The sequence below is a fragment of the Heliangelus exortis genome, chromosome 1 (genome assembly GCF_036169615.1).
Source record: "Heliangelus exortis chromosome 1, bHelExo1.hap1, whole genome shotgun sequence".
Taxonomy (NCBI): Eukaryota; Metazoa; Chordata; class Aves; order Apodiformes; family Trochilidae; genus Heliangelus; species Heliangelus exortis.
The window spans coordinates 159132537-159147021 of NC_092422.1; the positions used below are offsets into that span (position 1 = coordinate 159132537).

At 46.6% G+C, this 14485-nt stretch overlaps 1 protein-coding gene across 3 annotated transcripts in view; it reads left to right on the forward strand.

The window, feature by feature from the left end:
- Positions 1-2458: 2458 nt before the first annotated feature.
- ETV6 (ETS variant transcription factor 6) overlaps positions 2459-14485 on the forward strand; it is a 135640-nt gene continuing 123613 nt past the window's right edge. For 2 of the 3 annotated variants that reach the window (XM_071733332.1, XM_071733333.1), the window contains exon 1: positions 2460-2960. In XM_071733332.1, coding sequence (XP_071589433.1) covers positions 2928-2960 — 33 coding nt within the window. In that variant the 5' untranslated portion in view covers positions 2460-2927. Of the gene's footprint in view, positions 2961-14485 lie in introns of all 3 variants that reach the window. The other variant, XM_071733334.1, reaches the window with a different exon arrangement.

Sequence of the window (14485 nt, forward strand, 5' to 3'; positions counted from 1 at the left end):
AGTGTGGTGAGGAGATGATGACCAATTGGATGGGAATCAGAGAAGCCCAACAACAATGATAAAGTGGGTGCAGGGACTGATTAATCAAAGCAGATAAAAAGAAAGAATGGCAGTGGCTAGGAAAAGAAGTGATACTTGGGTGCAAGTACAAACAGCTAAAGAGGAGGAAATTTATTTAGGTGAGTACAATACATGGTTATAATCAGGATTAATTGGGTGAAACTGGACAAATGAAAATATAGCTCAAATATCTTCCTGACCATGAGACTTGTTGGACTGTAAAATAGTCTTCAAAAGGAAGAGGTGGAAGACCCATTACTTGAGGCATTTAAAATGAAAGTAGAAAGAGCAATCAAGCATGTGTTGCAAATCCTTTACCAGCAGGGAAACAAAATAGATAACCTACCAGGTCTTTTCCAGCTCTAATTTCTACATCTAATATATGGAACCACAAAAAAAACCCAAAACAAAACAACAAACAAACAACAACAACAACAAAACAAACAAAAAACAAAAAAACCCAAAACACAAACCAAAAAAAAAAAAACCAACCCAAAACTAGCTATGAGATCCAAGATAATGACTCAGCTCTTGGGGAAATCCAGTGGTAAACATGCAGGTAGAAAGAGAAAATGCCATAATGATGAAGCAGAGAGAATAACAGAGGAGAGAGTGGCATTGTAAATGCAATAGGCATCCAGTGACTTTACTGCAAAAGTTGAGCCATGCGAAGGGAAGATGGGTAAATCTGAATCCTTTATTACTGGGTTGGGCCTATATTAAAAAGGGTCATTGTTTGCTAGGCTGAAGGGGAATACTACCTCTCCTCTCTTCCTCAGTTAGTTTCAGGGACTGGCAAAAACGAGGCTGCAAGAGGCCAGTGCAGGGTTGGTCCTGTTTTGCAAAATGCTCTGTGGTAGCCCCCCAAGGGCTGCCTGCTGGGAGACCTTGGCAGTCTCACCTCTCGGCCATTCAGGTGAAGCAGCTCTACATTTAACACAAGCATGCCACAGTTCAGCAAATCCCATGTAACGTGAGCTCAGGCTCGCTTCAAACCACTGCGGTAGGATTGCCCCTTGTTTGCTATTTCCAGCAGAACTGAAATATTTAATAGGAGCCTATTCTATCCCAATGCACAGCATCCTTACAGCAGGCTCCAGACAAGGTTCTGCCTTGCAATGGCACGGGTACAAGCAGGGCTGTGCTCTCAGGCACGTTTGAGACTTGCAACCAAGCGGCTGCGTCCAAAGAACAGCCAAGACACTGAGAACCCTATTTAAAATCACAAAGAGATGTCTGGACAAAGAGATGGCCGAGTTATTTTTTTGCCGTTTCCTCCTCTTTGCACTCCCATCGCTAGGGCTGGGATTGTACTCGGTCCTGTGGCTCCAGGAGCCGGAGGGTGTAGGGAAACAGCGCAGTATCATGGCAGCTGGAAACAACGCAGGTTGCGGTACGTCCCCCATGCGTTGCGGGTGACACAACCCCCCCTCCGCTCCCCAACCTCTGTGCCGAGCTACGTGCGACCATCTCCGGGCACTAAACACACGCAGAGCTCCGGTGCCTTCCCTCATCGCCTGGCAGGAGCTGTCCCCCGGTGGGACAGGGACGGGGAGCGACTTCCCGTTCCCCCTCTCGGTTCTTTGGCTTTGCAGTCGCAGGCAGAGGCCTTGCGGGGTGCCGGGGGTGCACCCCCCTCCCCCCCGCTCGCCCCGGACTTCCCGTGGCCCGCGGTAACCCGAGCCTCATTTCCTGGTCGGGGCTCTTAAAGGGGCAGACACGGCGGCGGAACAAAGGCCATTGTGCTGCCCGGGGGCCGCCGCTCGCCCCGATCCACCCCTTTCCTTCGCCATGTTCGCTCATCCAGCTGTCCGGAGCTGTAGGCCGGTCCCGGCGGTTTCGAAGGCCCGGGAAAGCCCAGATCCCTTCCCCCCGCGAAGGAAAACGAAGTGAAACAGGACGACGCGAATACCCCCCCCCAAACACACACATCCCATCCGCTTCTGCCAGCCCACACCCGAGGGCGCCAGCAGCGGCTCGCCACGCTCCCGCCCCGGCCGCTGGGCACCGGCATCACCGCCCCGCCTTCGCCCCTCCCCGCCGGCGGTGGCCGTCGGTGCCCGCGCCCGTTTCCAGCCGGCGCGGCCCCTTTAAGGGGCGGGGCGGGGTGCCGGGAATCCGCGTCAGATTCGGCCCCGAAACTCCGGATCAATGAGCGGCGCGGGGCGGGGCGCAGTGCCCGGCCAGGCCCGGTCCGTCCCCCGCCGCCTTTCGGTTTCTCTCTTCCAGGAAGGAAAACACCGACGCCAAGCGGGGCCGCGCCACCGGCAGCCCCCGCCCCTCTCACTGCCTCCCTCCGGAGCCCCCGCCCCTCCCCCTTTCCTTCCCCTTTCCCGCCTCCCTTTCCCCCTCCCCCCCCCCCCCTCTTCCCCACCTCAGCTTTTCCCCCCGTGCCGCGCGCGCGCGCGCTCGCGCCGGCTCACAGGCGGACGGGCAGGGGCAGAGCGCGCGCAGCCTCGCACACGCGCACGCACGCGCAGCTCCAGGCGCGCGCGGGAGGAAAAGGTGGTGGTGGGTGCGCGCGCGCCCCCAGAAGAGCGGCGGCGCTGAGGAGGGGGAATCCGGCGGCGGCGGGGAGAGGGGGGGGCGGTGTGTGCGTGTGTGTGTGTGTGCGTGTGTGGAGAGAGGAGGAGGAGGAGGAGGAAAAGGAGGAGGAAGAGGGGACGCCTCCCCCGGGCAGCTCCGCGGGCCGCGCCCGCCGCCGGGTGATGGTGGCGGCAGTAACTTCCCCTTGAGGGGACGGGCCGGGTCGGGCCGCGCTGCACCGCGCCGGGAGAGAAGCGGAAAGTGGGGAAAGCCCGAGAACTTCCCGTCCGTCTGCCCGCCCGCGCCCGCCCCGCCGGGCTTCGCCGCTTCCCTCCTGAGAGATGTCTGAGACTCCTGCTCAGTGTTGCATCAAGGTAAAGCCCCGTGTCCCTCTGTCCGTCCCTCCGTCTGTCCGTCCCTCCGTCTGTCCGTCCCCTGTCAGCGCGGGACGCGTCCGCCGGCGCCTCAGGGCGGTGGGCGCCGTGTTTTTGCCCAGGCTTATTTGGGTGAAAACAACTGTCTTCTGCCTCTTCTTTTCTTTTTCTTTCTCCTTCCCCTTTCCTTCCTCCCTCCCCCCCACCACTCGTGAAGGGCGGTCGCGGCGGGTGGCGGTGAGGGGGAAGGTTGGGGTCTCCCCGCGGTTGCGGGGCGCTCAGCCCTCGACCGTGGCAGCCGGGGGGGTGGGGGGGTGGGGGGTGGGAGGCGGACACAGGGACGCCGTTCCCGTCGCCTGTCAGCGCCGTACGCCCGCCCCGGGGGGACACGCACAGCGGAGCCGCCGCTGCCGCCGGGATTTCGCGGCGTAGCTCCTCACGGCAGGAGCTGGCGGCACGCTGGGCGCTCCAAACGGAGCCCCGGAGCCCGGCCCGGCCTCCCGCAGGGCTCGCTGCCCGCCGTCCCCCGCCGGCAACTTCGCAGAAAGTTTCCTGCCGACAGGGAGATGCAGCCGCTGCATCTCAAACCAACAGCGGGTTGTGGGGCTTTCTCCTATTTTTTTTTTCTTTTTTTTCCCCTATGCTTAGTATTAGTATTATTAACATTTATTTTTAACCGCTGCATTTCCTGGCATCGCTTGGCTGTCAGCAGGTAGGGGAGCGAGGGCTGCGCAGCGCGGCCCCGGTCTTCCAGGGCCTGGGGGATGCTTTTCCCCCTGGCTTGGCCTGTTGAAGGAGGGTTTGTCCCGTGAAGTTACTCTTTTGAAGTGGAGGGCGGTATAAAGCTGAGACAATGGGAAACAAATTGAATTTCCTTTCTTGTTCCGACCCTTTCTCTGTAGCAGCCTGCTAGAAATAGTGCTTTCCCTCTTTCCTTCCCGCACACCTCGGTTTTGTTTCAATTACGCATTTTCTTCAGGAGTGGCTTTGCCGTGTTGCCTGCCTGGAATCTCTCTTCTGCTCGCAACTAACTCTGTCTGAGTAAGAGTGGTTTAGCGGTTGTCTCTCCCTGCCTGGAAGGAAAAGGTGACTTCCAGACTCTCTCTGAGGGCGAGGAGCCCATAATAAACAGTTGTTCAGCTTAAAAGCTTGGCACTTTTTTGTTTGCTTGTCCCGTGCAGGAGCGTGTGTGTGTGTGTGTATATTTACAGTGGGAGTCTTGTGTTCTGTATGGTGTGAGCAGAATTTAAAAACTTCGAGGTGTATTTTCTCTTGCTGAGTTAAATGCGCTGGGGTCTGTGTCCCATGAAGTCTCGTGGCCCAGAGACTCTAGTTCATAGCACAGAGTGACAAAATGGATAGTAGGGTATTGTATGTGGGTTTGAGTATGACAAAATGCTAATGCAGACCAAACCTGTACAATTAACTAAGCGGCTCCCTATATATATATTTATAAATTGAAATATAACTACTGTTTTTTCTTGTAAACCCTGTGGAAAGGTAGGATGTGTTCTCTAGAGAGAAGAACACAAGTGAGTGTCACCAAAAAACAGAGTGTCATATGGGTTATGTTTCCTCTTTTTCAGCATGTGTCATTTTGAAAATTTGAGTCTTACTTCAGCTCTTAACAGAAGTCAGCAACCAAACTGATCATGATTTCAGGAACAGTAAAACGGGTCCTTCCCTAGCCTCACTGAGGTGTGTTAGAGTCATATTGCAAGAGATCAGCTACATACCAGGAGAGATTTAAAAAAAAAAAAAAAACAAAAACTTTTTTTTTTTAAGTAGCTTTCTAGACACAATGGTATGAACTTATTTTTATCTTTTAATGTGCAGTTGGTTTACATGTCGACTCTTGCAGTTAGCTTTGTCGGAAGACAGGAACTACTGTTGTTGGCTTCTCTTTTGGTGATTCTTTTAATGGTTTCAAATATAGAATACATCTTTACAGACAGATGTGTGAATTCCAAATGATAGCATTTCTTCTTCACCAGCCAAACCATCCTGGTAACTTTCTCTTCAGTTTTTCTGCTTACCATTTTTTCTTGGTCACTTCTTTCAACCAGGCTGAGTTAGAGGTGGTTGCAATCAGCAGCTGGATTTAAGAGGTTGTTTAAGTGATAGTGTGATTGTACAACTAGGATAGATTATTTCTTCACTGTGCCAGTCCAGCTCACAGCACAAAGTGAAAGGTTGAGGCAGAGGAGCAAGCTCCGCACCATAATCCAACTTTACTGCTAAGCTGCTGTGTTCTGAAAAGTAGCCAGGTACTGTGCTGGAAAGGGTGTTTGCAGAGTTTCATTAGGAGCCTGTGAAGTGGAAGCAGTGGTGCTGGTGGATGTATTTCTTTTTTTTTTTTTTTTTTTTTCCTTCTTCCTCCAACACGGGGCAAGGGCATGTGCAGTAAATGTCACAGCACCTGGGGTGATGAACCATGGAAAGCTTCAGTGGAGGGAGTGAAGATTTTGTTTATGCTCAGGCTGCTCAGTGCAGTCTTCCTGTCTCACCTTATTAGAGAAGCTCTCTAATAGGAAAAGTTTGTGGGGGTGAAGTTTTGGTATGTATTTAACAAATGGTAGTCAATATAAACTTGCAGTAGTATCTTGGCTCATGTCAAGTACTTATCACTATATATGTGTGATTGTATATTGATATGTGTTTGCTCTGTGGGAAGTAGGTGTGCTTACTTACATTAACTCTTCCTCCAGGAGAGGAGAAATACAATGCCAATATCCCAATCTTGCCAGCACTTGGGTGTGTGCTTGCCTGGCTGAATGGCAGGCAGACCTGGTAACTGCAACTGTGCTGTTGCGGCGAGGAAGTTGAGTGTTTGTGTGGAGTCTAAAGCTGCAGAGAGAAGTCATCACTGGGATTTGGAAAATTAAGAGCTTGAGGGTCAGGGATGAGCGTGAAGTTTCAGCTCACAGTGTTCACTACAGCTTAATGCATCCGTGTACTCTCTCCGTGAACCCATAGACTCTGGGCTTGTGGCAGACTCCAGGCTGAGAGGGCCTGAGGGCTTTGAGTCTGAGGTGGGTTGGGAAGGGACCTCTGGTGTGGTTGTTATATTCAGATAGTTTTTTCATCCCCGCTGTTATTGTCTGTGTTTGTAGTAAACCTGTTCCTCTGATCAGGAGCCATAGTAGTTAGGTGATTATATTATTGCAAGTACTGCCGTGACGTTGGCACTCGTTACAGTATTGGCAAGTGATCCTTACAGCCTCACCTCTTGTTGCCCAGATGGGAGAACTGAGGCACAGGGAGACTGTAAACATCTTGGCAAGGCTTACACAAGAGCAAAGGTGCAAAAGGAGACTGGACTAGAAGTTTAGACACAGTTGATGATTTCTGTGATTAGTTAAGGTCTATGTGGTTACGAGTTGTGTTTGAAACCATACGTGAAGGTTTCTGATTGTGAAGATACCTTTGTATTTTCCCTGAAATTATGACACCTTGAAAATATCACTGTGGTGTCATATGGAGGCTCAAAATTCAGCAGGCAAATAGAAGCCTCCCAAAGGGCACAGTTTGTTTGTTTTCTTTTTTATAAATCTGGCACTTGCTTATTCTAATTTACCATACGACCACACAAACAACTGTGCCCAAGTGTGGACTTGTGGGGGATCTAAAACTGGGAATATGGGTGGTGGAGGAGCCAGCTGCCTCAAATTTGCCAGACCAGGGCTTTTCTGAGTCCATGCTGCCTTGTGTGTGCTTGTCTGAGGCTTAAGTTGAGAGAGTTTTGTGTGAGCCTTCCTGCAATTGGAGTTTCACAGCTGACTCCAGTGGAGACTTGATGCTGCCGTACACTGTTGGATGAGTGCTTTCTCTTGCAGTGAGATGTATGTAGTGGCCCTTGTGACTGCATGGCACCACAGGAGTCAGCACAGAACCCTGTAGCTTGAGGACTTTCCTCAGTGGTGCTCATTTCAGATTCGAGGGTATACTTTGCAATCATTAGAAAGAAAAAAAAAAAGATAGACTCGTGGTGTAAGTTGAAGGGCAAAGAATCAGCATAGTGTTTGAGCTTTCTGTCTTAACTCGCTTTCCCAGATTTACTTAATTTTTAAGTAGTGCTTTTATGGCTCCTGATACTTCACTGGTGCTGTTTTTGCAAAGAGCTCTCTCACACTGAAGGGTTCCCATGCTGAGGGACTGTTCAGCAGAATGCAAGCAGAATGCTGTTATCTGAAGCTGATGTCTGTTAGTGCAGAGTGTATTCCTTTATGTTTATTAGTGAACTTGGGTACTAGGAGGAGGATCCTTCTTGTGTTACTGTCAGTGACAAAACTCTCAAGGTTTGTAAGTGTAGGATCGAATGGGAGAAGATCAGCATTTAGAAGTACATACTACTTAGCACCTGATTAATCACTTAACTCCCTGGTAGCAGCTAAATTTAATCCCTCTTAAGCAAAAATTTACTAACACTGTCCCAATTAAACACTGGTCATTACTATTCACTGTGTCATTACAGGTGAAGTCAGTTTCCTGGGAGGCAACCCATTAAAACAGCAACCCCAATCTGAAATGCCCCAATTAAACAGAGGATACTTTAATGATAATTTACATGCGTATTGCACCTTGCATCTCAAAGTACCTTTTGGAGGGAGGTGGCTAAGCAGTGCTCTGCTGATAGAAATTATGATAAGCTGGAGATGAAGTCTTCTACAGTTACCCAGAAGTGAGGTTTCTACCTTTTAGAAAAGTTATCTGCATCCTTGAATGCTTGCCTTCTGAAGTCTTCTGACAAAAGTTTTCCTAATAACCTGTTTATTGTAAAAAGGCAACCTGTATTTTTGGCAAAAAAACCCCAAACAGCCCAGTGCTTAGGTGTGGTTCTGACCTATAATCCAAAAATTGGCTGATCTGGGGTTTTTTGTATGTATACATTTTGGAGTATTTGTGGTTCAGTGCCTTCAGATGGGCATCCCCAGAGCAACAGCAATTCAAAAGCAAGTGCTTCTGAAAATGCTCGCTTTGGACTTTGCTTACCCTGTCTGTGAAGCAGGCATAAAATAATAATGAATTTACCTCTGCAGGGCAGTAGCAAGGTTTAGTATTTGTAATGCAGCATGGAAATAAATTGTGTTTATTACAGAAATCAGTGACAGAGTGGCCTGATTTGTTCCTGGCTTTTTAATTCACATTGTGTTGGGGAGGAGGGAAAGTGTGGTTGTTTGGCTGTAGGGACCTCATACCTCTGCTGAACAGTCAGCACAAGGTATTAATGGCTTCGCTGTGTTCCAGTGGCTGGATCAGGAGGGTGGTGTGTCTGTACCTACAGCCTGCATTGAACTTGGCTTTGGGAGAATTATGTTGTGGTGGTGGTGTAGCTGTTGTGCCACAGTCCTGCTCCTGGCCCAGGGCAGGAGCACCAGAGAGGGATGTCAGCCAGATGTGGCTGCTAGAGCAATCCCCACCACCTTCCCCTGACCTTTGTCCTTCCTAGGCCTCCCTGGAGCCAGATGCAGAGCAGGTTGTGCACTTGGTTGTACCAGGTGATACTTTTTCCTGGGGACAGGGCAACATCCCTCTCTCTTAGATCAGATACACCTTCAGGAGGTCTCCCTAGCAAAGGCAGCAGCTGGTAAGGCAGCTACAAACATCGTCACAACAATTGATCTTTAAACCAATGCATCTTGTGCCTCCTGAGGGAGAGAGGAAACCCAGGACAGCCTGTGGGTAGGATGTTCCTCCTGGCAGTTGTGAAGAAGCCAAACCAAGCCCAGGCATGTACTCAGGTCCAGCCTGAGCAAAGAGACCACACAGGCCACCAAAACCCCTGTGCCTTTAACAGTAGAGGTGTGGTAATTGATTCCTGTTATTATGGATTATTTTTTTTACAACTATGACCTAAGCCAAATCTAGACCATATTGGTTCTGGTGGTGCTGGGTTGTCTTTTGGTAGTGTATTGCTGGAGCACAGAGGACAGCTATTCTCTTTATCTGTTGCTTTAGTAATATATGGAACTTGAGGTTAGATTATATTTTTTGTTCCAAAAATGCCACTGCTGACAGCAGACAGAAAATAAATGTAAAAAATACTCCAGCTGAAGTTGAACTTATTTGTGGAATGTTTGGAGTAGTGCTAAATTAAGGATTTTTAAAGGACTTAAGCTTTTCACTGATAGATGGTATTGCTTATCTTCTGTAATGCTACTGAGCTCCAAAGTGAACTGAGTATAGCAATTAAGGAAAGCTATAAATGATTCTTCATCTAAATGATTTTCTGAAGGTTATTCCTTGTTAAGCCATATATAGTTTCTTCGCTTCATTGTTGTACAGTTTGCAAAAACTGTGATGGTTAAGACAGTCTGGAAAGAAAATGGGTATGAAAGGGAGAGAAATTCTCCCTGCTGTGTTTATGTTTGCACACAGAAATAAATAGCATTGTAAAGAATTTTAAAGATGTGTATAATGCCAATAGTAGTATTGGGTGTGACTGCAAGAATTAAGTGTTAGTACAGCTTCACGAAAATATTTTGAGTGTGACAACTGAGCTTTGCATGTTAAACTGTTAACAGCTGGGTAATATTAAATCCAGAGTGTGGGTTTTTAATTTAAAAATTAAATTAAATATGGTTATAAATAAGGAACTAGGAGTGACTTCTTGGTAGTGCATTCTTGTTGCTGTTCATTTGCTTTTTTTTTTTTTTTTTTTTTTGGGGGGGGGGGGGGCAGGGAGGTTGTCAGTCTTGGTTGCTGTTTTTTTAGTTTTTTTCTACCTAGATGAAGTAGGGACTGATCAATTTGGTAAATAACTTTGAAAAGTCTTGCGACTTTAATCTAGAGGAAACAAACGGGCACTGAGTGAGGAGTATCCTTTAAACTGATGGAATGCAGCAGAGAGCGAGATTCTGTATATAGTTTGTGTTTCAACAGAGCATGGCTCAAGTGTTTTTTCCATTATGTATTCAGTGGGATACTCCAAAACATCTATTAACAGAAACTAAGAATTATTTTTTTTTTAAATGGTATGGGGTTCTGAGGAAATCCAGGAGCTTGGAGTTCTACCAGATAAATGAAATGTTTAACAGAAGTGCCAGAGATAGTAGTAGTAGAATTCAGAGAGAGACAAGTTGGTAGGGCCACAACAAGGCATTCAGTGTCTGCAAACCACATTTTCCTTTTATCTTGCTCTTTTTTTTCCTAAAAAGGATTTAATATAAAAGTTTTCTGTTATTGGAGGAGCACTTAGTGAACCTCTGCTGATGTCCTTGGAAGTCAAATGGAATAAACTCAGCATTACAGCAATACTGGTGAGCTCCGTCCCACTTTCTAGGAACTCATCTGAAGTCTTCTGTTGGGATTCCCTCCCATGACAGATGTAATCCTCCATTGCTTTGGTGGATTAGAACTGGAGGTTGTTGTTTCACCATGATTCCTCTTGAACAGCAAGTTCTCATCTTCTTACTTGCCCTGTGCTTCAAAACTCAGGCAAAGCCAAGCCTTCTCAGACCTGCCCAGGAGCTGAGTTAGAGCTGGGTGGGGTGTGAGGAACCAGAGGCTCTGGGGTGAGGGTGTTGGTCCCTCTCATCACTGGTGGCTACTGGAAAAAACTTTCCCTTACAGGTGGGTTCTCCCTGCCACATCCATGAGAAGCTGCATGGGTATTTCCAGTGGGCACCACTGGACGAGACTGGCTGCAGTGTGGAACCTGTGGGGCAATGGCAGGGGTAGTGTTGATGGGCTGTTGTCAGCTCTGTCACTGCCTTTATACTGTGGTAGGTCTGGTCCCAGCAGTCTCGCCCCAGTTCCCTCCAGTTTAGAGCACTGTTATGCTGGGTCAGACAGCCTGGTGCAGGCACATGTAGGTGCCAGGTGCTTGACTGTGGCTGTGCTATGACTGTGGAAGGGTGGATGGACCCACCATCTCCCTGGGAGTGAGGTAATGAAGGGCTGGACTGTTTTCTGAGAGGGATGAGGATGCATTAGTTCTTGCTAAGTTCTGGGGTGGCAGGAATGGCACCAGCTTGCAGGAGCGGGAGTGCTGGTGGGTGTAAAAGATACTTCTCAGTTGGCAGTCTGAGTGGTTATGTCTCTGTCAAATGGCTTGAGCAAATGGGCTCTCTGGAAGAGAATTCTGGGAAGACTGAGAGGCTTCCAGGGGAAAAAGGTTATGGGCTGTAAAATATTTCGTGGCATGTGGCCTGAGATACATATCACACATTGCCCAGTAAATACTGGGCTCAAACACAGGGGAGATAGTAGTGTCTTAGCAAGCTACCTCACACCTGCTGAGTCACCAGAGCCATCCATGGCTAACTGCACTGACTTTTATTACCTTCCAACTGGGACAATTTACAATTTCTTTTAAACCTCAGAGTAAGAAGAGTGAATGAGTAGTGTTAGCACAGCCAGCTGAACCATGCTGATGGGCAGTGGCTGAGTTTTGTATGCAGTATTTTGTTTTTTTTCCTCTTGGAAGTTTGGAGTGGGGCTCTGTCAGTGCTCTTCTGCTTAAGAGAAACAGTGAGGTCTCCTAGAGCTATTCAGTCCTTTTTGCTGATAGACCTCCCAGCACTGGTCTGGCAGCTGGGGTTGTATTTCTGCAAAGGGTTTTGTTGGTGAATGAAAGAGAAAACCGAGCTCAGTTCTCAATTTGGGGTCAAGAAGGCAAATAAAACTGTAGTGGGAAAGGAGCAGGGAGTAAAACAGATATTATCTGTGTGTTTTCCTGACTGCTAGGACGGTTTGTAGTAGCACTGGAAAAGATATAGAAAAGAGCTGTGAAGTTGTCTGGGGAAAATTCCATAGGAAGAGAAGCTGCATTGCCTAGGCTCTTTGACTTGGAAGGGAGACTGTTGAGGGGGGAGGTATAATAGAAATCTACAGAATCACACAGCAGCGTAGTATGGGGAACAATTATTTCTCGTAGTACAAAACTAGAGCAAGCAATGAAATTACCAGACAGCAAGATTAAAACAAGTACTTCTTCCATCTGTACTAGATCATGGAGCTCATTGCTGCAGGATGCTCTGGAGGCTAAAAGTACAAATGAATTTTTAAAAAGAGGGTAGAGAAATACAGGGCAAATATTAAGCCTAACAGCCTGTATGAGGGGAAGAAACCTGTAATTACACAGGGGAAAGACTGCATTCTCTGTCTGTTACGCCTCTCCTGAAACAGAGATTTCTTGTCTTTTGGGGACAAGATCCTAGGCGAGATAGACTTGCTCTGATGAATAGGCATTGGGATGCTTCAGTGTAAAATTCTGCACCCTGGAAGGCTAGTCTCACGTGCTTATTAATCTCTTCTGTATTGTTTCCTAAGTTTCAGGCCCAGCAGTAGTGATTTCAAGAACACTACTTAATTGTAAAGTAAGAAGAGAGCTAAGGAAGAATTTGTGTCTGACTCAGAGATTTGTGAAGTCTGGATTGCTAGGAGTAGCAAGAGGTTGGCTTTGTTGCCTTAATTACCCAGTTTCAAATGGAATAGGAATTACAGGTCAGCAGTTAAAAAAGGGAAGTTTTCTGGTTATGAGGAAGACACATTGTTTGCTTCTAGGAGCCAAATGTGGATTGACCTGTGCTTTTCCAAAGGTCTCCCTGTTCCCATTCTCACCCCTGTGAAATGCGTTCCTGAAGCATTAACTCTTTTTTCACCTATGGGACAAATGGTGACTCAACCAGAGCTTGCAGCCATGGGCATAAGAGTTGCTGCTTTCACTGGCTAGCCAAATGTTGCAAGAGGTCACTGAACTGTCATCTCACTTGCTAAAAAATCCTGTCATTTGTACACACCTTGCATCCCACATTGGTTGTGATGGCTCTTTTTTTAAAATTTTTTTTAATGCCAAACAGAAGGGTGACTATGAAAAATCAGTTCTGGTATTGTTTTATATGTGTACTTTTTCAGTTATTTTTCCTAAATAGAGGGTGATTCACAGTGTTGGATACCTATGAAAACATATTGATGTACTGCTAAATGTGGCCTTTAGCTTAAATTTAGTTCTCCTTTCTGCTAATCTACACAATATCCACCAGGATTTATTTAGGTAATTGGATAGCCTCATGCAGATTGCTAGCATTTTGGAAAATAACAAATAATTTTATTTGATGGATGATTTTTATTTTATTTTAATTTTACATGCTGATTATGATAGACAACATTTGGCTTTGCAGTGAAATGTAGTTACAAATGCAGTTTCCCTCATCAAAACCCTGAGCATTAAAAGTAGTTTAAAAAAAAAAAAAAAAAGCTTTTGTGATTGTACATGTGAAAAAGGAATGTCTGGTACATTTTGAAGTAATAAATAACAAGAATAGCAAGTTTTTTTACTAAGCAAATTAAATGTGTTTTGGTTTTTTTTGGTTTTTTTTTTTATTGCACTTATTGTTTCTTGTGCTGATTCAGTATTAGGAGATTTTTCTCCCTTGCCTCTCATTTTTATTTGTTGATCGGAGGAAGAAAACAAACTTCCTGTTTCTCCAGGTCCAAAGCATTTTCCAACTTCAGGTTAAACTGCTAATTGCAATTAACTGATTGACTAAACTGAACGAAGAAAATACTTTCTGAATTGCTGCCAAAAGCTGGCTTGGCTCTTTGGTGAGCTCAGACACTAGGTGGAGAGCAGTCAGTACCACTTGTTCAGATATGGTGGGACTGTCTTTTAGGCCTTGGGACTAGATTTTGTTTTTGAGATTTACTTTTTAAATTACTTTCTGCTATTATAGATATGACTGGATGTCAATACACTTTAGTTTCACATTTTTAATTATTTTTAAATGAAAAAAAAAACAAACAAAATTTAAATTTTAAAAGACGTGGCTTAGAAAAATTATACATGTTTAGACACAATGCTTTGGCAGATATTGAATACAGGGCTAGCCAGAACTTCTTTCTGTCCTCTGCATGTTACCTTCTATACTGAGTTTTCATTTAATGTTATAGTGTTGAGACCCATCCACCTCTTCAGCTGGAGAGGTCTGAATCAGTGGACAGTCAGGTAGTGCAAAGCATGTTGCTCCATATTAGCATGAAGGTTTGGTTTTGCAAAGAAGAGGAGAGGCCATTGTAGATACAGAACAATTCTCCTGGTTCCAGATGAAACCAAAACCCCAATAGTATTAGTGCTGCTGGAAAGAAAAGGCTATGACAGAGACAGGTTTCAACTTGCATCCTCTAGTAGAAGTGTCTGTGCTTTCTAAGATACCCAAAGGTCTCAAGGTTTTAATATGTTTGCCGCAGCCAGTTCCCTGTGAGGTGGGGAACTGGGATTGCCCTGCTTCACAGATGAGGAGTGGAGTGGCTTCTTGTAGTCTCTTGGTACCTATAACTGCAGCAAAATAATGCTGTGTTTTTAAGTGGCTCCTCCTTGGGCCCTTTGCCAGCTGCCTGCCTGGGACTCCCTCTCACTGCTTGCTTGGCAGGTGATGCTGTGCTTAGACTGGCTTGTCCCATCACTCAGTGTTTGCCCTTCCTGCTTGCTGGAATGAGAACCTCATGGACCTACTGCATGCCCCTAGGAGGTGAAGAGTTACATCACCATTACTTCAGCTGGTGCAGTTAAAAGGTGAACTTAA